Source organism: Gadus chalcogrammus, chromosome 16, assembly GCF_026213295.1.
Source record: "Gadus chalcogrammus isolate NIFS_2021 chromosome 16, NIFS_Gcha_1.0, whole genome shotgun sequence".
NCBI classification, from domain to species: Eukaryota; Metazoa; Chordata; class Actinopteri; order Gadiformes; family Gadidae; genus Gadus; species Gadus chalcogrammus.
Window position 1 is genome coordinate 21,541,750 of NC_079427.1, and position 21,761 is coordinate 21,563,510.

The 21,761-nt window shown below is 49.9% G+C and overlaps 1 protein-coding gene across 9 annotated transcripts in view; it reads right to left on the reverse strand.

Annotated features, from left to right (window-relative positions):
- Positions 1–21,761, reverse strand: part of phldb1b (pleckstrin homology-like domain, family B, member 1b) — a 64,009-nt gene that overhangs the window by 19,063 nt on the left and 23,185 nt on the right. For 8 of the 9 annotated variants that reach the window (XM_056612003.1, XM_056612006.1, XM_056612002.1 and 5 more), the window contains 3 exons: positions 17,899–18,027; positions 11,440–12,938; positions 820–1,128 (listed from right to left, as the gene is read on the reverse strand). In XM_056612003.1, coding sequence (XP_056467978.1) covers positions 820–1,128; positions 11,440–12,938; positions 17,899–18,027 — 1,937 coding nt within the window. Of the gene's footprint in view, positions 1–819; positions 1,129–11,439; positions 12,939–15,187; positions 15,337–17,898; positions 18,028–21,761 lie in introns of those variants that run through there. The other variant, XM_056612009.1, reaches the window with a different exon arrangement.

The following is a 21,761-nucleotide window of genomic DNA, read 5'->3' on the forward strand; positions in this document are numbered from 1 at the left end:
GAGAAGGTGCGGATGAAGTGCATTGATATATAGATACAAATACAGTAAATAAACTTTGATAAAATAAATAAAGCAACATGAATTGAGTTGCAGAACAGAGACATAAGTGAACACTGTTGCCCTCCTACTGCACAGTGTTGGCAGAGATTTCAAATCTACGAACTAATAGGCTGGGTTGCGAACTTTTCAGGGTACCGACTGAATTAAGTCTGTACTACTGAGGATCTCCTAAGGTCGAATAAATCGTTTTCCACTGTGTGTACGCACTGCAGCCAGCGCTGAACAAGTTAAAGCCTCCGTGGACAAACAAACTGAGGCAACTTCATCGATATCTTCATCGCATTAATGAGCTGGTTGGACAAGTTGTTGCTGGAGATTGCTGGGCCTTTTTCAATGTCTTTGGGTAAGTGCATACTGGACGTCATGCTGCTGCTCTCCTCCTCCCTCAGGTTCTCCTCCTCCTCCCTCCTCCCTCTCTTCCCCCTCCCCTCCTGATGCATGCTCTATGCTCCTGCTCTCCTCCTCCTCCTCCTTCCTCCTCACCTCCTCCTCCCCCTCTCTCCCCCTCTCTCCCCCTCTCCTCCTCCTCCCCCCTCATCCTCCCTCCTCCTCCTCCAGCCTTCCCCTCCTGCCTCCCTCCCTCCTCCTCCTCCCCCTCCTCCTCCTCCCTCCCTCCCCCTCCTCCTCCACACCTCCTGATGTGTGCTCTCGGTGCTGCTGCTCTCGTCCTCCTTCAGGTCCTCCTCCTCCCTCCCTCCCTCCCTCCTCCTAACCCTCCCTCCCCCTCCCTCCTCCTCCCTCCCTCCCCCTCCTCCTCACCTCCTGATGCGTGCTCTCGGTGCTGCTGCTCTCCTCCTCCCTCAGGTTCTCCTCCTCCCTCCCCGCCCGCGGCCTGCCATTGTAGGCCAGGTGTGACCCCGGGGCCATGGGCGTCATCAGCGCCATGGCAGGCGTGGAGCCGGCGCTGACGGAGGCCGCGCCCCGGTGGGCGGAGCCGTCTCCGGTGGGGATGCCCGTCCTCATCCCGGAACCGCCCGGGGCCGTCGGGGCCTCCAGGGGCCCGTCGTAGTCGTCGCCTTTGTTGTACTCTGCACACAGGTTGAGGATGGTCTCCAGGCGCTGGCGCTCCTAGGGAGGGGGAGAGGGGGAGAGGGGGAGAGGAGGGGGAGGAGGTAGAGTCAGGGCGGCACAGGGTTCAAAGGCTGCGGTCCAATGGGACTCCATGACGGCAGAAGCCCCTGAGTGCTGAAGAGCATTATAAAGGAGAATTCCCTCAAGTGGTTTGGAGATGGAGGAGACAGAAATGAGAGGTTCCTTCTTAAGGCTCTGGGTGTGACAACATGAAAGGACATTCGATAAAATATGAGCAATGAGGGAGCAAAGAAAGCAACGATTGCTGTCCGCAATATTGATTGCAATCAGTCATTTGTCATATTGTATTCAACCTCCTTTGCAGCTTTCGATAAAAAACTATGAAAATCAATTGGGAAGATGGATTATGCTCATCCAAAGAGACCGAGGTCACGTGACTTGCTCTTATGCATTTTTGGACAAACAGTGGGCATCCTGCATCAATGAGAGTTAGCTTCCAGCCCAGCGTGCTCCCTGTCAACAGCCACCGTAACGACATGTTAACATACTGTGGTTTCTACGATGAGAAGCAAAACAAAGCTATGTTGATGCTGGACTTCCTGACCTCAGCTGGAACCCCGGTCTGAACAAAAATAAATAAAAACAGTAGCTTTCATATTACGCGCAGCGCTTTTAAGGTGCAAACTAAGAGCCCTTATATAGTCGGAACATAGTGATCATCAGGAGAATACTCTAATGATTAATATCTGTGCCTATATATAAATAAATATATATCTCACTATAAAACCGAATGGGTGATCGGTATCGGATTGGCTGATGACACATTCAAAAGATCAACGATTGGTTTTGGCCTTAGAAAAGGTAATCTGTGTATCCCTAATACTAATATTAATACAAACACTGAATTACAAAGAGAGTCCTTGGTTCAGATGGCCACACACTCACACAGAGGAGGTTAATGAGGGAGCAGAAAGGACTGTTTATCAGTGGAACACGCCCTGGTGCCGGGGAGAGGAGCGGAGATGTGAGAGAAGCCTGGGGCCTGGGGCCAGGGAGGGGGGGGGGGGGGCGTCACGCTCAGAAGCTCTACAACTCTAGGACAACTCCATCGCAACACTTTGAAACTACTCGATAGTTTCATAGTGCCTTAATTTAGCTAGTAGAACGTTGACTTTGATGAACCTTTAACAAAGCCCTTTGTGGAACCCAGCTCTGCGTGACATGGATTTTGATGTGCAATTATTAAGACCGATATTAGCTAGGGATGGGGGAGGAAAATGTGATTCATGCTAGAATCAGGGTTCTTTGTTTCCACAATACTTGTCACTTGTTATGACCATGACCACCTTTTGGCCATGTAAGACACAAATGTCAACGTTATCTTAGCGCAAGCCAAAGGGATGGTTGAACTGTCCAGCAAAGGCTGCAGTAGCGTATCCTCCAACAGTCATTCTGCCTCAACTCTCTTCTGTTCAAACATCATTAGACATCCTGGCAGGGCTGTAGAGCCCCAAACACTGTGTTAAACCACACTAAATATTACATTGCAATAATTGCTTAAAATATCGTTATCCAATATTTATAGAGACGCAATATGGTATGAACATTGCATGAATTGTGATTTAAAGTGTCTTCAAACACAAGCAGCCACACTGGGGCATGTTATGAACTACAACAACTGTACTGAACTGTATATTAGAGTCACCTCCGGTTCTCAATACAAAATGACTTCCATCTTCTGGAACAGCAGCAGACTGTAGTGGGAACACCCCAAATTATCCCATGACCCCCACCCTGATACTGAACACCTCAGTGACCCCATGACCCCCATCCTGGTCCTGAACCCCTCAGTGACCCCATGACCCCCAGCATCATCCTGACCTGAACCCCTCAACCCCATGACCCCCATCCTGGTCCTGAGCCCCTCAGTGACCCCATCCTTGTCCTGAACCCAGCGTTAGTTACAGTGGTGTTACTATGACAATGGTTACACAAAAAAAGCAAAAAAGAGGCAAAGAGGCTTCAAACGTCGGGCTGGGAAGTCACCAGCTGCTCACAGACATGCCCCACGCGCAGACACAAACAACACACCATTTAGTCACAAACATGGTGCTGCGCATCCCTAAACCACACGCTGACAGGCCCCCACAGAAGCTCTCGGCACACTTATCGGCTACACTAGGAACTGCTTGTGGGAAGAATCAACACATTTTATACCATGAATTATCTTTCTTGATGTATTTGGGCGCAGCATAAATCTACTTCAGCACCAGATGGGGCCTTCAAATCGGGCTGGCGTTAGTTTCGATCAAAGTCCCCGCGCCGACACACTCCCATGTGTTCCAGGAGCTTCATTAGCGAGCGTCAGCGCCAGCTCTCTCCAGTCGGTTGTTTTGTGAGTCTCCAGTGAGTGGTGAGACGGACCAGGGAAAGTGGTCCCCGCGTTTTGGTCGTTACATTCCTGGGACCTGGACACATGGTGAGCTGGTCCCCTTAGAGAGTTTCCACAGAGAGGACTGAGGCGCTGCAGGACACAGTGTGATCTTGTTAACTGTTGAAGCAGACCCAATAAACATCTCAGCCAATCAGCCTAGGGTTGTCAGATGCCCCGTCTATATAGCCAAGCTTCAAAAGGTAACAGTAAAGTGCTTTGTAGCCCAGGGCTGTAAACGGCTCCTTATTATCCCTGTTTAACTCCTGTTTACCTCCCATTTACTTCCTGTTTACCTCCCATTCACCACCCGTTCGCCTCCCGTTTACCTCCCGTTTACCGCCAGTTTACCCACTGTTTAACTCCTGTTCACCCCCTTTTTACCTCCCGTTTACGTACGACATGAGTATCACTCTCATGAGGATGAGTCTGATCAGTATGACCCGAGTATCACTCTAATGAGGGTGAGTCTGATCAGTATGACCTAAATATCAAACTCATGATGCAGGTGAGTCTGATCCCGAAGTGCACGGAGCCGTCCCAATTCAGATTAAACAAAGTAGCTGTGACCAATGGACCAATCCTGGCTCTAGCTGCCAAACCAGCCCACCTGCACCTCCCTAGTCCCCCACTAGGGGCCTGAGGGAGCCTCCACTTCCCTAGCGAACCAGCACCTCCCTAGTGAACCTGCACCTCCCTAATGAAACTCCACCTCCCTAGCGAACCTGCACCTCCCTAGTGAACCTGCACCTCCCTAGGGAACCTGCACCTCCCTAGTGAACCTGCACCTCCCTAGTGAAACTCCACCTCCCTAGCGAACCTGCACCTTCCTAGCGAATCTGCACCTTCCTAGCGAACCTGCACCTCCCTAGTGAACCTGCACCTCCCTAGTGAACATGCACCTCCCTAGTGAACCTGCACCTTCCTAGTGAACCTGCACCTCCCTAGTGAACCTGCACCTCCCTAGTCCCCCACCAAGCCAGCCCCTTAAGCTGACTGGAAAAGTGAAAATGCAATGGATCGTTATCAAGTTGTGTTTTCAATGTACTGGTCGAAGGACTGACCAGCAGACTTCTTTCTCTGCTTCCCATTTATCTGGGAAGCAGATATCTCAAACAATGATTAACTGAAACTGAGCTGCTTTACCGAATACCTGCTTCAATGGGCTCAATGGAAAATCATTAATTCATAAGATATTGCATTTAAATACGAAGAAGTATGAATACTGCAATGATGAATCACACATGTGCAAACATGTATCTGGCATCATGCTCACACCTGCACATTGAAAAAGACTCCCACAAGAATAACGATGCTGGTGGTGGGATCTGGATGCATTGTAGTCGTGGTGTTGATCCTAATTATCCCACTCCTATGAAAACTAACCCAATACTTTCAAAAGCCCCATTTAAAAGGCACAATCAGTGAAACATACCGCTAAGCAGCACGCAGCCACTCTCATACTGAGGTGTGGTTTAAAGACGATGTGCAGATGGCTAGTCAGCAGCTGAATAGTAATAACAGAGCTTCAAACCGCTGAAACTCTCGCTGAAGCAGCAGCTCCATAAGACGCCTGGGGGGCATAAGGCCAAAAGTAAGTCACAATTTGGAGATATCAGGGCACACACACACACACACACACACATAAATCTTCATTCAACAACTTTATTTTGCAATATGCCAAGCAAGTGAAATTAGTAGCCCATAAAGTGTGAGGGTTCAGACTACACAAACCAAGATTAATTTAAACAAAGTACTGTCCGGCAGCTCATTTCAATCCCAACCACATTAGTTCTTTATGTTCTTTATAAATCCTGGCTTGGTGGAAGAAAGGGTCTGGATTTAGGCCTTCCTAGGGAGTAGACTGGGTCCTTGGAGGGCACGTCCTTGTTGGTTGACATCATGTGCCCTTCACGTCTCACAATAACCATCTTGTGGTGTTTGCAATGTTTTGCCCCTCCCTCCATCCATCACAAGCCTGGCAGTGCATGTGCAAATATCAATCAATCAATCAAACTTGAATTTCCTCATCAAATGTTGTAATAGTATACAAATCCAAACCACAAACCATGGATCCTAAAGTTGAAAAGTAATTATCCAAAGAAATGTTTTGTCTGTTTTTATTTCAGGGAATGACAAACATCTTGCGTCCATGTTTGGAGATGGGTTAGAGAAACACATGAGCACCCTTTTGATGGGATTTAATCCTGAGAGGTTTTGGGCTTGTTCCCAGTGGAGAAGGGGAGAATATCTCTCAGAAAGCAGCATGACTGGTTTAAATCTTCTTCTTTATCAAAAGGCGACGCAGAGCTCTGCTGAGGAACAGAGTGAGCCCTCGTCCGTCACGCTGGTCCTCGGAGCTAACCAAGAACTGATCTCCACTTGGCACTGGTGATGCGGTTTCTATGCCACCTCCTTTAGGAAGCATGCACGGGCCCCGAATGGCCTGCCCATAGAGCCCTTTCAGCCCCGGAGGCCTCCTGTTCTCCAGATGTAAGACCCCAGGATTATCTTCAACAGATCACCAACATAGCCCTTTTCAACATCCCAAGATATCAGAGACGATTGCTGATTAGCAGCAGGAAATGCTCTGCTTAGGTTCGAAGTGGTTGAGATAATTAGTCAATTAGGAATGCACATGCCTGGGCTGCCATTGCACCTCGTTAATCGAACTAGACAGTGGTCTTAAAAAGGTGCTGAGGTGTAGAATAAAATCCTCCTGAATCTGGAAGCTGGTGTGCATAAGTCAACAACCCCTCATAATGGCATGCACCCTTGCTTTGTGTTGTTCCTCCTGCAGTGGATGATTATTCATGAGTCTGTCTGTCTGGCAGGCTGCAGACAGGGCTAACAGACTGGGTCAATGTACCCAGTGCCAGGTAGACAGCAGCTCCCCAGCTGTCAGACAAAGGCCATGCTGACAGCCCAGAGGCTCAAAGACTTCAATTATTTCTGGAACATCTTACACAACTTTTCTTCAATTTGCATTTCTTCCCCATCTCAGTTCAACCATAAGTCTCTAATATGAACCCACAATACAAAGTTACTTTTTTGATTATTTCATGGCTTAAAAGAACCCCCAAAATGCATCTAACTAATCAAATGTGGTTGCTCGCCCTCACAGACCTTTCGGTGGATGGCCACAGTCCCTGAGGGCATCTCTCAGGACACTCTGCCACAAACCGACCAAAACAATGGTTTCCAAGGAGGATAATTTGATCGATAAGGACCAGACCAACCTGGAAGCTCATGTTTTATGAGCTCTTGTTTAGTCTCTGCCCTCTCCGACTCTACAGAGAGGAGGGCTGCTGCTGCTCTTGTCTATCTATTCAATGAATCCACATTGATCTGAGAGCTACATGACAAACACGCAGTAGCGAATCGCTCTGCGATGCCAGAATACTACTTTGAGGGACCTTTTGAATGGTGGACTGCAACAATAGTAGTTATGATTTCTTAAACAAACAAAGCAGATGTTTACTTTCCACTCCCGCAGTTCAACCCTTGGTCTCTACGTCGTAGACCAAGAAATAAAGCTGAGACCAGACAAACTACTATACTCTTAGCCAAGCAATTTATATCGCTGGCACGCATTTAGGAATGAAGGATCGATTCAATTAGTTTCTATTTGGATGCGGAGAAACCATATTTATTGTTTGTGAACAATGGGTTGAGCTAATTAAACAATGTTCTGTAATAACTGTAGTCAAAGTGACCAGAGGGGCAGAGGAACTACAAAGTCACAACTGGTGATAAAGCGCAGCGCACTGTGATAGATACGTGGTAGATATAGGTATACACATACACAACCTGCAGCAGCCTTAGCACCTCCTAACAAGGCAGAGTGTCCCAGGAATCCCTCTGGATAGAGCAGTGGAAGCAGCCAGTAGAGTTACCTTCATGAGCGACGCCAAACTGCTGAGAACGGCTGGCCTTCCTCTGGCCAGGCCCTGGTCCCTGCCCTGACCGCGGGCCCCCAGGTCCTGACCGCGGGCCCCCAGGTCCTGACCGCGGGCCCCCAGGTCCTGACCCCGGGCCCCCAGGTCCTGACCCCGGGCTGAGCTCGCTCTGATCAAAGGGGCCGGCCCACAGCCTCTCGGCCCCTGGTGCCGGTCCATAGGAGAAGGTGCTGCCCCGGCAGTGTGAACGACACTGGGGTGTGTTTATGTGTTTATGGCTGCGGCTCCTTGTGTGAAAGTTCACTGGGCCCAGATTCAGTTGGAAAGAAAGGTGTGTTTTACAACTATGTCAATGCTTTGGTGGGGGGGGGGGGGGGGGGGGGGGAAGCAAGACAGAGCTGAAGAGGGTGTGGCTTTAAAAGGGGAGTAGTCCTGGGTTCCAGCAGGTGTGGGGACTTCCTGATGTGGGATGTGCTTGCCGGTGGGTTCCAAGAAATGCAAAACGGCCTATAAATGTATATTCATCTATATATACACAGATCATATGCTGTCCAATCTTAGCATTCAATCCGATGGAAGATTCCAGCCTGATAATTTATTCACATCTCCTCTGTTGATGCTGCCGCTCCAGAGTCCAGATGCACCTAACAGTATTATACATTAGTCTTAGTCCCCCTATGAGGATAACAAGATGGGAACTGGTAAGTCTGTTCCACGGTTTGCTGCACAGAGCATTGGGGATTCCCCGCTACGAACTGGGTAGGGAGGTAGCCCCCTCTAGTGGTGATCCCACATAATGCAGCCTGGCAAGGCAGGAAGCAATGGTTTATTGTTACGTCTTCGACTGACACAACACATTGTACTGAACAGTTCTGTTGTGTCCACTCCCCCCATGCCCGAAGGGGGAATCCCTCTTCCTGCTTCCCAAAGAGTCTTCATCCATAACACCCCGAGTCTGACCGTTTTGGGGGGCCAGGGTTAGGGGGTCTTAGAAAGTGGCCTCTGAAGCTTAACTTGACTAAATAGTCCTATTGTTTATCCTGGGATGTTTGATGATCTTCAATAGACAAACACCAGCAGGCACAGAATCACCTTCAAAGAGGATGTAAAGAAAGAAGACACAAAGAGCTGGGCATTTGCCAACAAGTGGAGCCTACGCACACACACACACACACACACACACACACACACACACACACACACACCACACACACACACACACACACACACACACACACACACACACACACACACACACACACACACACACACACACACACACACACACACACACACACGTCATAGTCAAAGGTGGATTTAACTTTTGTCCAACTATCCTCTTGCTCCCGAACCCCGGCAGGCAAACACCTGCAGAGACCAGGCTGATGCTGCGAGCTGGACCTGGTCACCGGGACCCAGACCTAGTCACCAGGACCCAGACCTAGTCACCAGGACCCAGACCTAGTCACCCGTACGTGAGGTGGACCACACACACATACACTTCCGTGTGAGTGACACATGAGTGTCCAGGCCAGCAGGGGGACACCGTGAACGGAACCCAGATACCGTGAACCCAGATACAGTGAACCCAGATACCATGACGGAGAGCAGAGTGAGCAGGGGCTTTAAGGGATGATTTGATCCCACTAACCTATCACAGAGTGAGAGATCAAGAGGTCATGAGGTCCCACTGAACCAGGGTGAGAGTCCAGACCCTGTGCGGGGGGGCTGCCAGAGAGCTGGACCATGATGGCTGCATATCAATAAGCAGGTTGTGACGAGTGGTCCGAGCTGCTGGCGGCAGTAAGGGGGCCCTTGGGCCAGGAGGGTCCTGAACACTGCAGGTTCTGTTCCCTTGGGTGATTCTAACTCACAGTGGTATATTGAGCAAGGTCTTCTGTCTAAAGCGCCGCTGCTGGCCAATAACGTCAGGACAGAGATGACAGAGGAGCTGAATGCATGAATGAGTGCAAACATACAGAATTATCTTGGAAGTAGTTGATGACCATCCCTGTGCCTCCTCCTTTGGGCCGCTACAGTATCGGCACTATAGCGCGACACCTGGCAAGCAGAAACACAGCAGCACACAGAACAGCATGGCCTGCAGACCAGAGGCTGGTGGTGCAGAGGCAAAGATCCTCACAGGCCCAGGGACAGGGGGAGGATGGGGGACCACAGGCCCAGGGACAGGGGGAGGCTGGGGGACCAGAGGGACAGGGACAGGGGGAGGCTAGGGGACCAGAGGCCCAGGGACAGGGGGAGGCTGGGGGACCTGTCCAGGTCCTCACAGGGACAGGGACAGGGGGAGGCTGGGGGACCAGAGGCCCAGGGACAGGGGGAGGCTGGGGGACCAGAGGCCCAGGTCCTCACAGGGACAGGGACAGGGGGAGGCTGGGGGACCAGAGGCCCAGGGACAGGGGGAGGCTGGGGGACCTGTCCAGGTCCTCACAGGGACAGGGCTTACGTTACAAAGGTAAATATAGCCTTGCTAGCTAGATTCCACACAGGCGCTCTACATTCCGCCCAGACCTCCATGCCAAAGTGTCTCATGGTTGTGAAAACAGACGGTCCCTCCCAGTGGGAGATAATCATTACATGATGCAAAACTAGACACGTAATGTCAAAATACAACTTTAATTTCAAAAGACAATTTTAAAGTCCTCAAGATGAAGTAAATTTGCCTCTACCAACCAGTTTCTTTTTTTTAAATAATCAGTGGCAAATTTGAACACAGGTATTATTATTTCCCTTAACGCACAACAATCATGTAGCTCCTTATTTTAGGAATGATAACAAGATCAAAAGTTTATTAACCCATATTAAAATAGCACAACAATATTGTATCCAAACAGTGTGCAATCTGTATCTCATTCCGTATGGTCACATATTATTTGAGTTATTGCTAAATAGATTCCTTACCCATGGAAACAGACTGCTCCAAGTTTGTAGATTCCATGGAAACAGGCTGCTCCAAGTTTGTTATCATTGAGTATTTTTAATTGTCACAATAAGTCTTATTGCCAATTTTGTTGCCTCAGTGCACCAAAAGAAAAGAGGAAGATATTACAACAGGGATTGATCTGTGACTAATGACAGGCAGTGGTGCCACACCCGGCTTGGTGGAGGAGATACGAGCTGGTTTGTTAGAAGCCCAGCACACTGCACTACCACACCTGTGGGCCGGCCTAGCCAGCAGGTTCTATACCTGGACCTGTAAAGGGTCCATTTTGATCCTCATGGGGCTCATGTATTTGTTTGACTACTCATTGCTATAGATCCAAGTGTGTGAGAACCATGAGACTCAGTCAAAACAGAGTTCTTTCAAAACTCAGCGGCCCAGCAAAAATTGCAGCCCTGAGGCAGGGATGTGTAAGCACCTAATTGCCTATTAACACAAACAAAGCCAGCATGAGTCAACTGTAAAAAGTGTCTGGAAAGGTGTGTAGACTGGCCAGTGGCCACTGCAGAAAAACACTTAAACTTCTGAAAGCGTCACCCGCTCAAGCCAAGGAGTTTCCATAACCTAACAGCTCATTGATTTCCAACCTTTATGTTTAGGTGGAAACTAAAGTATCTTCAAGATCTTTCACTGAACACCTCATATGAAAAAAAAAAAAATAGATGAATACGCATGCAATGGCTGAGAAACAAGTGCCACAGCGCCCCCTGTATGCAACTATTACAACTATTACTGCAGAGGGTGGGAAACAGTGGGAATGAATAGTTAGCTATGCTGCTTCTGCAGTTTGCAGCTGCAGTGGGTTTATTTTGCAAACACAAAAGAACACAAAGCAACGATCAAAACATAACAATGGGAATAGTGCCCCGTTCCACCTGCAGTGCTACGCCCAAGGGCTGACAAATTCTTCTTTTTACTTTCTTTTGAATCCTCCAAATTAGATTTGATCACATAAGAGGCAATGACTGCGGATCAGTTGAACCCTGCGTTGCCACGGAGACTCCCTGGCAGCGTTGCACAGGACACGGTACACGGTTGAAGAGCCGAAGAACACTCACCAGTTTCTCCATCTCCTGCTCGCGTAGCCGCTCCTCTCGCTGCCGCCGATGGTAGTCCAGCAGCTCATCTTCGTTGTCGCTGATCTCCGAGATGCTGTTCTTCCGCTCCCTCATGCCCGGGTGGGGTCTCCCGCCGCCAGACCTCTTCCTGTGGCTGCGGGGGCTAGCGACCGGGGAGGAGCCGGGCAGGGAGCCCAGGCTGTAGGCGGGGGTCAGGGAGCTCCCGAAGCTGGCCTTCCTCGACCCGAGACTCCCCCCGCCGCCGGAGAACCCGTCCGCCGGCGACATGGAGGTGGGCGACGGGCTGCGGGTCCGGAACCCCCCCCGGCCTCCAAACGGATCGTCTGAGGTGGACGCCGTCTTGTGTCGGAGCCGGGGGCTGCCGGGCACCAGCTTCCCTAGAGCCGAGGGGCTGTCGGGAGTCCTCAGGCCAGAGGGGGTGCCCGGTAGGGCCCCAGGGAGCACAGGGAAGCCCCTGCGTGCCATGGAGGGACTGAGCGGGGGCAGCTCTCGAAGACTGCTCCCACAAGTTCCTCCGTTCAGCTCGGCGTTCCTCCGGGCCATTCGGGGGCTCTCCAGAGGCTGCAGCGAGCGGGGGCTCTGGGGAAGTGGCTGGAGCCCCGGGGAGCCCTGGATGATGTGGATGATGGGGTCCAGGGGGGGCTGGAAGGCCCTCAGTGGCTGTGAGTTCAGGTGCCTGGTTGGGCTGGAGGGACGCTCCTGAAGCCCCATGCCCACCTTGGTCCGGGGGCTAGTGGGGGACGGGGAGGAGCAGGTGGGGAACTTGGGCGTGTGCCGGGGGCTGCCTGGCACAACGTTGTGGCCGGTGAGAGACTCGGTGGAGGACAGCAGGCGGATCTGTCGAGGGCTTTCGTGGCCGTCTTGGCCGGCACTTCTGCGTCCGAGCTTGGGGCTTGGAGGGGCGTCCAGCAGGGCCTTCCTTTGAAGCCTGGGGCTTTCCTGAACTTTCTGCCCCGCCACACTGCCACCGCTACTGTAACTAGGCAGTCCGGTCCTGGGCTGCGGTGCGGCCTGGGGGCTGTGGTTGTAGCTGGAGGAGCGTACAGGCACTGGGGGCAGAGAGGTGGAACTCTGGACCTGCTGGGGCCCCCCGCTGGGAGACGGGCTGGTGAAGCTGCCGCTGCTGGCCGCCGAGGGCGAGGACAGAGGGGAGAAGGGCGGAGAGTTGTTCTCGTAGCTGGAGCCCACCGACATGGCCCCGGGGCTGGTTGGCGGGGAGAGCAGGTAGCCCCCGCCTCCGTTGAGCAGGGGCGAGAGGGGGGAGTGGGCGATGGAACGCCCCGTCTCGGGAGGCCCCCGGGCCCCCGAGGACGAGGGGGCCGGCGGGTCGTCCATCACCAGGGAGTCCATGATGTCCTGCAGGTCCTTCTCGATGGAGCTGACGATGGCACTGTGTTCAGACTGCTCTCTCTCGCTGGGAGCTGGGGGGGGATAGGTGGGGCCTGGCTGGTGGTTCCCATTGACCAGGCTCTCTGTGGCTGGTGGGGTAGAGAGAGATACAGTTATCTACGGTGAGTTAGCTCCAGTGAATTAGCTCCAGGTAGTTACAGTTAGCAAGGGATTAGACTGAAGCGGTGTCATCGGCAGCTCTGGACCGCATTGACAAAACTATGGTTCTTCTTGATAATCAGGAAAGGGGTTCTATTGTGTGGGTATGCAATTTAATAACATATTATATATATATAATATATACATAATACAGAGTTTCCTCCAGAAAATGTCTTAATCAAGGTGGTCAAGGAGCAGGGGGGGGGGGGGGGCAACTGATGCCACCGTTTCAATTCCATTCAAAATACTTTATGGCAAGACTATTGTTGTGAACAGCATATGGGCCATGGCGGGGTCCTATTGTTGTTAAGGCGGCCGCCTTAACCATACAGGGCTGGGGAAAACACTGTAATATATGTTGTATAACATTTATTTAAAAACACTTGGTAAAGTCCCCCTCTGAAATGAAATGGAATGGTCTAACCCTAACACACAAAATTTGCAATTCTAACGCCCTCACCCCTTCATCCCCCTCACCCCTTCAGGTGACCAGCAGACGAGCGGGGGGCTGAAACCGCTAGCTAACTAGCTATCTGTGTTGCTTTTTAACATCCAAATTGATGATGACAGTAGCTAAAGAGTAGGCTGTGTAGTAGTCTAAATTGTCTGATATAGCTTTAGGAAAGGTGCATTACTGATATGGCTGAAAAAGTACGGCCCAAGCATACTCTTGCATTGAAAGGGGTCCAGTTGAGCTGAAAGCAGGAACAGGGACAGCCCTAAATCGTGAAGACGATGACATTTTTCTTTTGGCCCTCGTCATTTTAATACATTTGAAAACAGATGGTGTGTGCGTGTGTGTGCGTGCTTGTGCGTGTGCGTGTGCGTGTGTGTGTGTGTGTGACGAGAAACCGCAGTAACATAATAGATCAATAAAATATTATGGCAGTCTTAGCTGACAGGGGTCTGGATGTTTCTTAAAACATTTTGAAGTGTACCGACAGCCAAAGGGGGGCGTTCTGTTGACACAGTGCCACTATAACCAACTGTAAAGCCAACTGGTCTGATAATAGTTGCATTATAAACTCTTGGATAAGCAAGTCATTTACAGAGAACTATACAGGGGGAAGTCCAGCAGATTAAGAACCTCAGTTTTGCTTGTAATGGATATAAAAAATAAGTGAGAAGAATTTGGGGCAAGCAAACGAAGGGGAAGGACAGAGGAGATAAGGAGATGAACAGATAGAGGTAGACAAGCATCAGGAGAAAATGTGCCGCCTAACCCAATTACTGTGTGTCCCGAGAGTGCAGGACGCAAACTGGGTAATCTAATCTTAACAAGCTCTCTCTAATGTCAACAAAGCAGATTAAAAAATTGAAGCAGGGCCGCGTGGGACCATCAGCTAGAAGGCTTCGGGGCACAGGACCCAAACCCTGTTTACCTCTGAACGCAAGCTTTTACAACAGGCTGCAATCAGACGAACACACAGAGCCAAGACCTGAGAGCTGGGACTCAAACACGAGACTGATTTGATAGTATAGGTGAGAACCATTCTAGGTAATAACGCAACAAGATATAAAGGAGTATTTTGTCAATAAAAAGGGATTAAATGTGTTCTGTGTGATTCAAGAGGTCCAACGTGTTTAGAAGCAGACGCGTAAGCGTAAGACATGTAAAGCCCGGTGCCTGTTTCACCAGGAACGGTTGTTTACGCCAAGCTCTGCTCCTCTCATCATATCTCATCATATCGGAGCCTGCAGGGCACACAGACTGACAGCGAGAGGAAGCAATATGCCTAAACGGAAATGACACAAGATAGCGATCCGTCCTGGGTCTAGCAGTTACCCGGGTCCTATCGGGGGGCTAGGTCCTATCGGGGGGCTAGGTCCTGTCGGGGGGGCTAGATCCTATCGGGGGGCTAGGTCCTATAGGAAGGCTAGGTCCTGTCGGGAGGCTAGGTTCCTGTCGTGGGGCTAGGTCCGTCCGAGGGGCAAGGTCCTGTCGGGGGGCTAGGCCCCGTGGTCCTACAGACGGACAGTCACAGCACGGACCGCGGATTCGATGATGTCATCGCAAAGGGTGCCGCTGGTCTCAGGTACACGGCGGTAACGACAGGCTACCCACATGAAGGAATAACAGAGCTACCCGGTCAATTCCGTTGTGGTACACCTGCTATGACATGGGAGTGAAACCCGCACATTTTACACTTGCATTTACTGGGTTTTAATGGGAACCTACTGTGGCCGAATCTGTAGGCTCTGCGCTGAGGGAGACCAGACCTCTAAGAAGTGGTGTTCAGCCGGTACGTTTCTTGAGCCCAGCGCCGCCAAAGCTTCCAGATCACTCCCCTCTCCTTCCCTTCCCTCCCCTTCCTCTCCCTCCTCCACGGTGGACGTCAGCGCCTCCAGATCCCTCCCCTCTCCTCTCCTCTCCTCCCCTTCTTCCCTCCCTCCTCCCCGGTGGGCGCCCCGCGGTCTTAAAGGGCCAGTGCTGCTGACTCCCTTAAAGCAACAACACACCATCTAGCAAAGATTTATTTTGTATTTGAAAAAATATATATTGCCCTCTGAGGGGATAAATCAATGAAATCCATATTCTAAAATATATATATTTTTTAAAGAAAACATTAAGTGAGGTAACATCCATGACTGCAATATATTCTACTGAATTTAAACGTAATGGTAATTAGCTTGTAATTGGATTATAACACAGATACAATCTCAATAAAACTGTACTTAGCAGCTTTTTCAGTACACTTTTAATCAAAATATTAGAAATCAAGAGACATTTTAATGACAACTTGATATCCCGTGTGATTTAATTTATCTGTTTATTACATTTCCTCCACTTCCTGGTGCTGTAGGCGTCTACCTTCTCTGTTAAAGAGTCACTTTTTCACAAACAAACAATGGTGTGATAGCATGGCTAGGCTAATCCTAGCCTAGCCATTCCTTTGTGCCCATCTCCAGCAGGCTGGAGGTAGATATGGGGAGGTCGTACAGCGACCACGAAGCAGCTTCATGGTCCACAGGGCAGGGGGCACAGGGAGGAGGCGCTGTGGCCAGTGGAAGATGGTAGATAGCGAGAGGATGCAGGGCGTTATAAATAGCCACTGTCTACATACGACACCCTGCCAGTGTTTATTTGAAGCCCCTAGTGGGGCTAAAGCAGTGGCCTTACGCCAACAGAGCTGTCTGCCATCCGTGCTAACAAGTAGCCCAGGACACAGGTCTGATCTGTGGGAGGTGGAGCTCAATGAGCCGGGGAAGAGAGTCTTCTGCCTGTCACACCGCAGGCACCGCGCTGGGCCATCAGTAGGGGGTTCTGGGATCAATTGTATTGATGTTTCATCCAAGTTCTCAACCATAACAGTACACAGCCAGGAGCTGTAGCCCTGTCAGACGGAGATTCCTCTGGCCTGCTGACCCGAGCTCTAGATAGCGTTGGAGTGGAACAGGGCGTTTCCAAACTCATCCCAAGAATGCATAATTGAGGGAAATGGTGAGTCTCTAAACAACACAGAGAGCAGTAATTACTAAGGAAGTCAGTGCACTGCACCCAATAAGGACATGTGCTGTACTGACGCCCCCGACATCAACAGGACACAACAGCAACAGAAGGTTCGAGCAGTAGCAGTATTGGTACTAGTATAAGGCTTGGAGATGCTTACACACACACACACACACACACACACACACACACACACACACACACACACACACACACACACACACACACACACACACACACACACACACACACACACACTTGAAATTATGTTATCATCCCACAGCCTGGCTGGCTTCTGGTGCTACCCAGAGCCTGGTCACACAGACCCACACACACATACACACATACACACATACACACATACACATACACACACACACACACACACACACACACACACACACACACACACACACACACACACACACACACACACACACACACACACACACACACACACAAACACACACACCTTAAGAAAGACACCCTGCCTAACCGTTTCCGCTGCAGACCTATGAACCCTCTAAGCCCTTAATTTAACCGTCGGAGGGAGGGTCTAGCAGGGAGGGCTGGTGGACCTTTGACTACCTCTGAAACAAACACCCTCTGTTCCTTGAATTGCACAATGTATGCTTTTCAGAATGGCTGACTCAATAAATGTATTTTCAGTCCGTTTCATCCCAGCAGACATGTACTCAGAGCTGGGAACCGACGGATCACAAGTTAAGCTAGAAGCAGAGCTGCATCCATGTGCAGCTCAGCTTTTAAAAGATAAAACTGGATGAAGAGCTTGTCAATTTCCAGTTGTCTGGAAATTGGGGCCTCAACTAAAAATGATTGATTTCATAGTTGGCAGAGGTTGAAAGAGTCCAGAAAAAGCCTAATAGAAGTTCTGTTACTTTAATGAAGGTATTCAGCAGAATTGAAACCTAAAGGCACAAAGAATGATTTAATTACTGTAAAATTGAAAAGTAGGTCATTTAGGTCCTTTAGGTCTTTTAGTACAGGTTACTTATACAGAATTTTTAAGTATTTCTCAAAACCTAAAGTATTCAAAAAAATGTAATTAGATGAGATAGCACTTGAATTCCACATGGTTGAGACGTGATTGGTCACACCGCTAATGGCTGGGCGTCGCCTTCCTATGCTGACGCCAACGCAACCAACTGTGACCACTCCCATATATCCCTATCTACCAGGAGACTCACAAGGGGCTGAAGGTAAGATAAGATCTATCATTGAGTGTAATGTGTGAGAACGGCAGAGTTATCGGTCAGCTGTAGTGAGGAAAACGGGCCGTGAGAATATTTGTTTGGAGTCGACTGTGGCAGCCTCTGTAGGAGACCATTTAGATCTTGACCAATCTGGCTCATTTCATTTCTGAGGGGGGTGAGTGTGGACCTGTGTGCTGCCTTAGGGCCAGTGAAGGGAGGGTGTACCTGTGTGCAGCTGGTAGTCCTGCGTGGAGACTCCTTTTCCCCCCTGGGGCATCATGCTCTTCATCCTGTAGGCCTCCTGGGGGTGGTTGAAACGGAAGAAGCACGATTGGCCGAAACACAGCATACAGCCTGGAAGAGACCGCGGATAGGGGGGGTTAGGATGGAGCTGGTATTACTCATCCCATTGGTACAGAACCAGGAAGTACTCATCACATCCCATTGGTACAGTACCAGGAAGTACTCATCACATACAGAACCAGGAAGTACTCATCACATCCCATAGGTACAGTAACAGGAAGTACTCATCACATCCCATTGGTACAGAACCACTGTAGAACCCCATTTGGCCAGTTTTCTGCTCGTCCTGATATTCAAATCTTTAAAAGCAGATCTATCATAAACACATTGCTAATACAATTTCTAAACGTTATCATTCAATGTTAGCACAGTATTACAATTGTGTTGTGGTGGTTCAAAAAGCATAATTTTATATTATTGCGGCTCTACAAAATAGGGGCTGTCAATGGAACTGCAACTAAGCACAACTTGTGGAATGCCAGTGCACATCCAGATCCCTTTGGTCAGGCCTGTGTTTTTAAGCTAGCCAGCGGCAGGTCAGTTCTGTCTGTACGGTCAGTTTTTTGCTAGTCCCCCTAACAATGCCCACCTCTAGGCAGAATGTGGACAACAAAGGCGAAGGAGATATAGCTCTACTCTCGCTGCAATACAGGCCCAATGCCACTCAGTGACATGAGCAGTGTTCTCCAGTCCCTGCTCCTGTACAGAGGGGTAGCTTGGGCTGGCAGGCCGCTTAGCCTTTGTATTCCAGCTATGATTATCCAAAATTAAGGCATCAGATGCTTTGGAAAAGCACACCTGCTCACCTCAAAAGGCCCTGACATGAGGAACAACAGTTCTTCAAGAACAAAGAAAATCTGCTGTGATATTGGAATCTGGAAAAGTATCTCAATGATGTCTTAAAGTACAGCAGTCAAGATGATGATGACGGGCAGGTTTGAGAACAGCTGACTGTTGGTGCTGTCGCTGGGAGGGCCACATCATCAACGACATGACATATTCTCTCTCTCTCTCTCTCTCTCTCTCTCTCTCTCTCTCTCTCTCTCTCTCTCTCTCTCTCTCTCTCTCTCTCTCTCTCTCTCTCTCTCTCTCTCTCTCTCTCTCTCTCTCCTCTCTCTCTCTCTCTCTCTCTCTCGTTCTAACATGATTCTCTGATTAACACACATCATACAAAACAAATACTAACAGCCATTGAAATATCCATAGCCTGAGGTTAGATGAATCAACAAGGCAGACTCACAGGGAATTCAGTTCATTCTAGCCTGGCACCTATCCTTACAGATATTCTTTACTATCTATCTCTACAGATATTGATCATATAATCAATTATTTTGTATCAGAAATCGTAGGTTATTAATGAAATCAGTGTTGCACCACTAGTAACCTCCAAATGTCTCCCTCCGAGGATCAAAACAGCAATCATGCATTCACAACATACAGAAATACCCATGGATCTGCGGAGTGGACCTGCCTTCATGCGGTCACCCTTCCTCCATGGGTCCCCTGAGCTCCAGCTCAGCGTGAGGAAACCCCGCGCACAGAGGATCACTGGCTCTGATGCTAATGTGGAAAGACACTTCTATCGTGCTGTTGTCTCAGCAGGGCAGACGGCTCGGGGTTGTTCCCACCCCCCCTCCCCCCAATGACCCACAGGCCCGCCAGGCCATAGGTCCCACCGAGTGTGTGTGTGTATGTGTGTGTGTGTGTGTGTGTGTGTGTGTGTGTGTGTGTGTGTGTGTGTGTGGTGTGTGGTGTGTGGTGTGTGTGTGTGGTGGTGTGTGTGTGTGTGTGTGTGTGTGTGTGTGTGTGTGTGTGTGTGTGTGTGTGTGATCACTGACAGGAGAGAGAGGCCATCAGGGATCAGTACATGAGGGTGAGTCAGCAAAACAAATCAAGAGCACTCGCTCGCCCGCTCCTGACGGGCTCACGCACACTCAGACTCACAAACACCCACACACAATATTGATGTGACCACACAAAAGGTGCACATGGCCACACAGAACCTAGAAACTATGAACATACACACACACACACACACACACACACACACACACACACACACACACACACACACACACACACACACACACACACACACACACACAAGAGTGTGTTCTTATGTACCCTGTTCCCTCAGGTCTGAAAGTGGTCCTACAGAATCTTAATGGAAGCATGAGTCCAGAACACAGCCAGTATCCTATTGGTCGGTTAGGATACCAGCATGCTCTAACCCCGTCTTGAAATGTCCTTGATTAACCAAAGAAATGGATTCATTAGCTGGAGTCCTGAGGGGAAGCTTGGTCCTCGAACAATTACACAATGACAACCCTCTAACCCTAACCCTAACACTGAGGCTCAGGCTCCTACCCTGAGGGCCCGGTGACAACCCTCTAACCCCAACACTGAGGCTCCTACCCTGGGGACCCGATGGCAACCCCAACCCTAACACTGAGGCCCCTACCCTGAGAGCCCGATGACAACCCTCTAACCCCAACACTGAGGCTCCTACCCTGGGGACCCGATGACAACCCTCTAACCCTAACACTGAGGCCCCTACCCTGAGGGCCCGATGACAACCCTAACACTGAGGCCCCTACCCTGGGGGCCCGATGAAAACCCCAACCCTAACACTGAGGCCCCTACCCTGAGGGCCCGATGAAAACCCCAACCCTAACACTGAGGCTCCTACCCTGAGGGCCCGATGACAACCCTCTAACCCTAACACTGAGGCCTCTACCCTGAGGGCCCCGATGACAACCCCAACCCAAACACTGAGGCCCCAACCCTGGGGGCCCCGATGGCAACCCTCTAACCCTAACACTGAGGCTCCTACCACGTATCATCATGAGGCTGGAAGTGGAGGGAATCACAGGAGACTGATCCTCAGTAGTCATCACGCCCAGCCATGTCTACGCATGCACTGTTTGATTTAGAAACAAGTGACGGGGAGAAAGGTTACAGTCACTGTTCTGCTTACAGTCTGATGCCTGTTCACTGGTTAAGGTCAAATAATCAAACAATCCTTCATGCAATTCTTCCTGTATGGGCCTAGAAACATGGACATGATGAAACAAATAAATACATATGATTAGATTTGAAAAATAAATGTCATTCTGTACGAAAGCTAGAGTGTACAACACAGGATGTGTTTATGTGGCATTTCTTCACCATTAAACCAGCATAATGTTGGACTGAATTAATTCAAAAATGTTGAGCTTTAAAGACATTTCCACAAAGGTTGGGCAAAAAAGAGAGAGGCACTTTGGTGTGTGTGTGTGTGTGTGTGTGTGTGTGTGTGTGTGTGTGTGTGTGTGTGTGTGTGTGTGTGTGTGTGTGTGGTGTGTGTGTGTGTGTGTGTGTGGTGTGTGTGTGTGTGTGTGTGGGTGTGTGTGTGTGTGTGTGTGTGTGTGTGTGTGTGTGTGCATGTGTGTTCATCAGTAAATCCCTGGTCAATGAGCTAAATTGATTCGAAGGTGTGTGGGTTGGAGGGAGGAGATGCAGAGGAAGCACAGCAGAGGAGTCACAGAAGAACGCATCAAGAGCCACATGGTCATCATAAGTCCGACGACACTTCATCACCCAAACACTGCTGAGCCAAGACACACGCGGTGAATATGCAGCGGTCACCAAGAGAGGGGGACGTGCTTGAGACGACAAGCACGTCCGACAAGGACCAATGAAGATCCCCTCTGTTTTTCTCCCAGAGTTGACATTGGATTATAATGCAGCAAACCCTAGCCTGGGTTACTGTTTCCTCCTCAAGCCCCAACTCCTTCAGTGCGTAG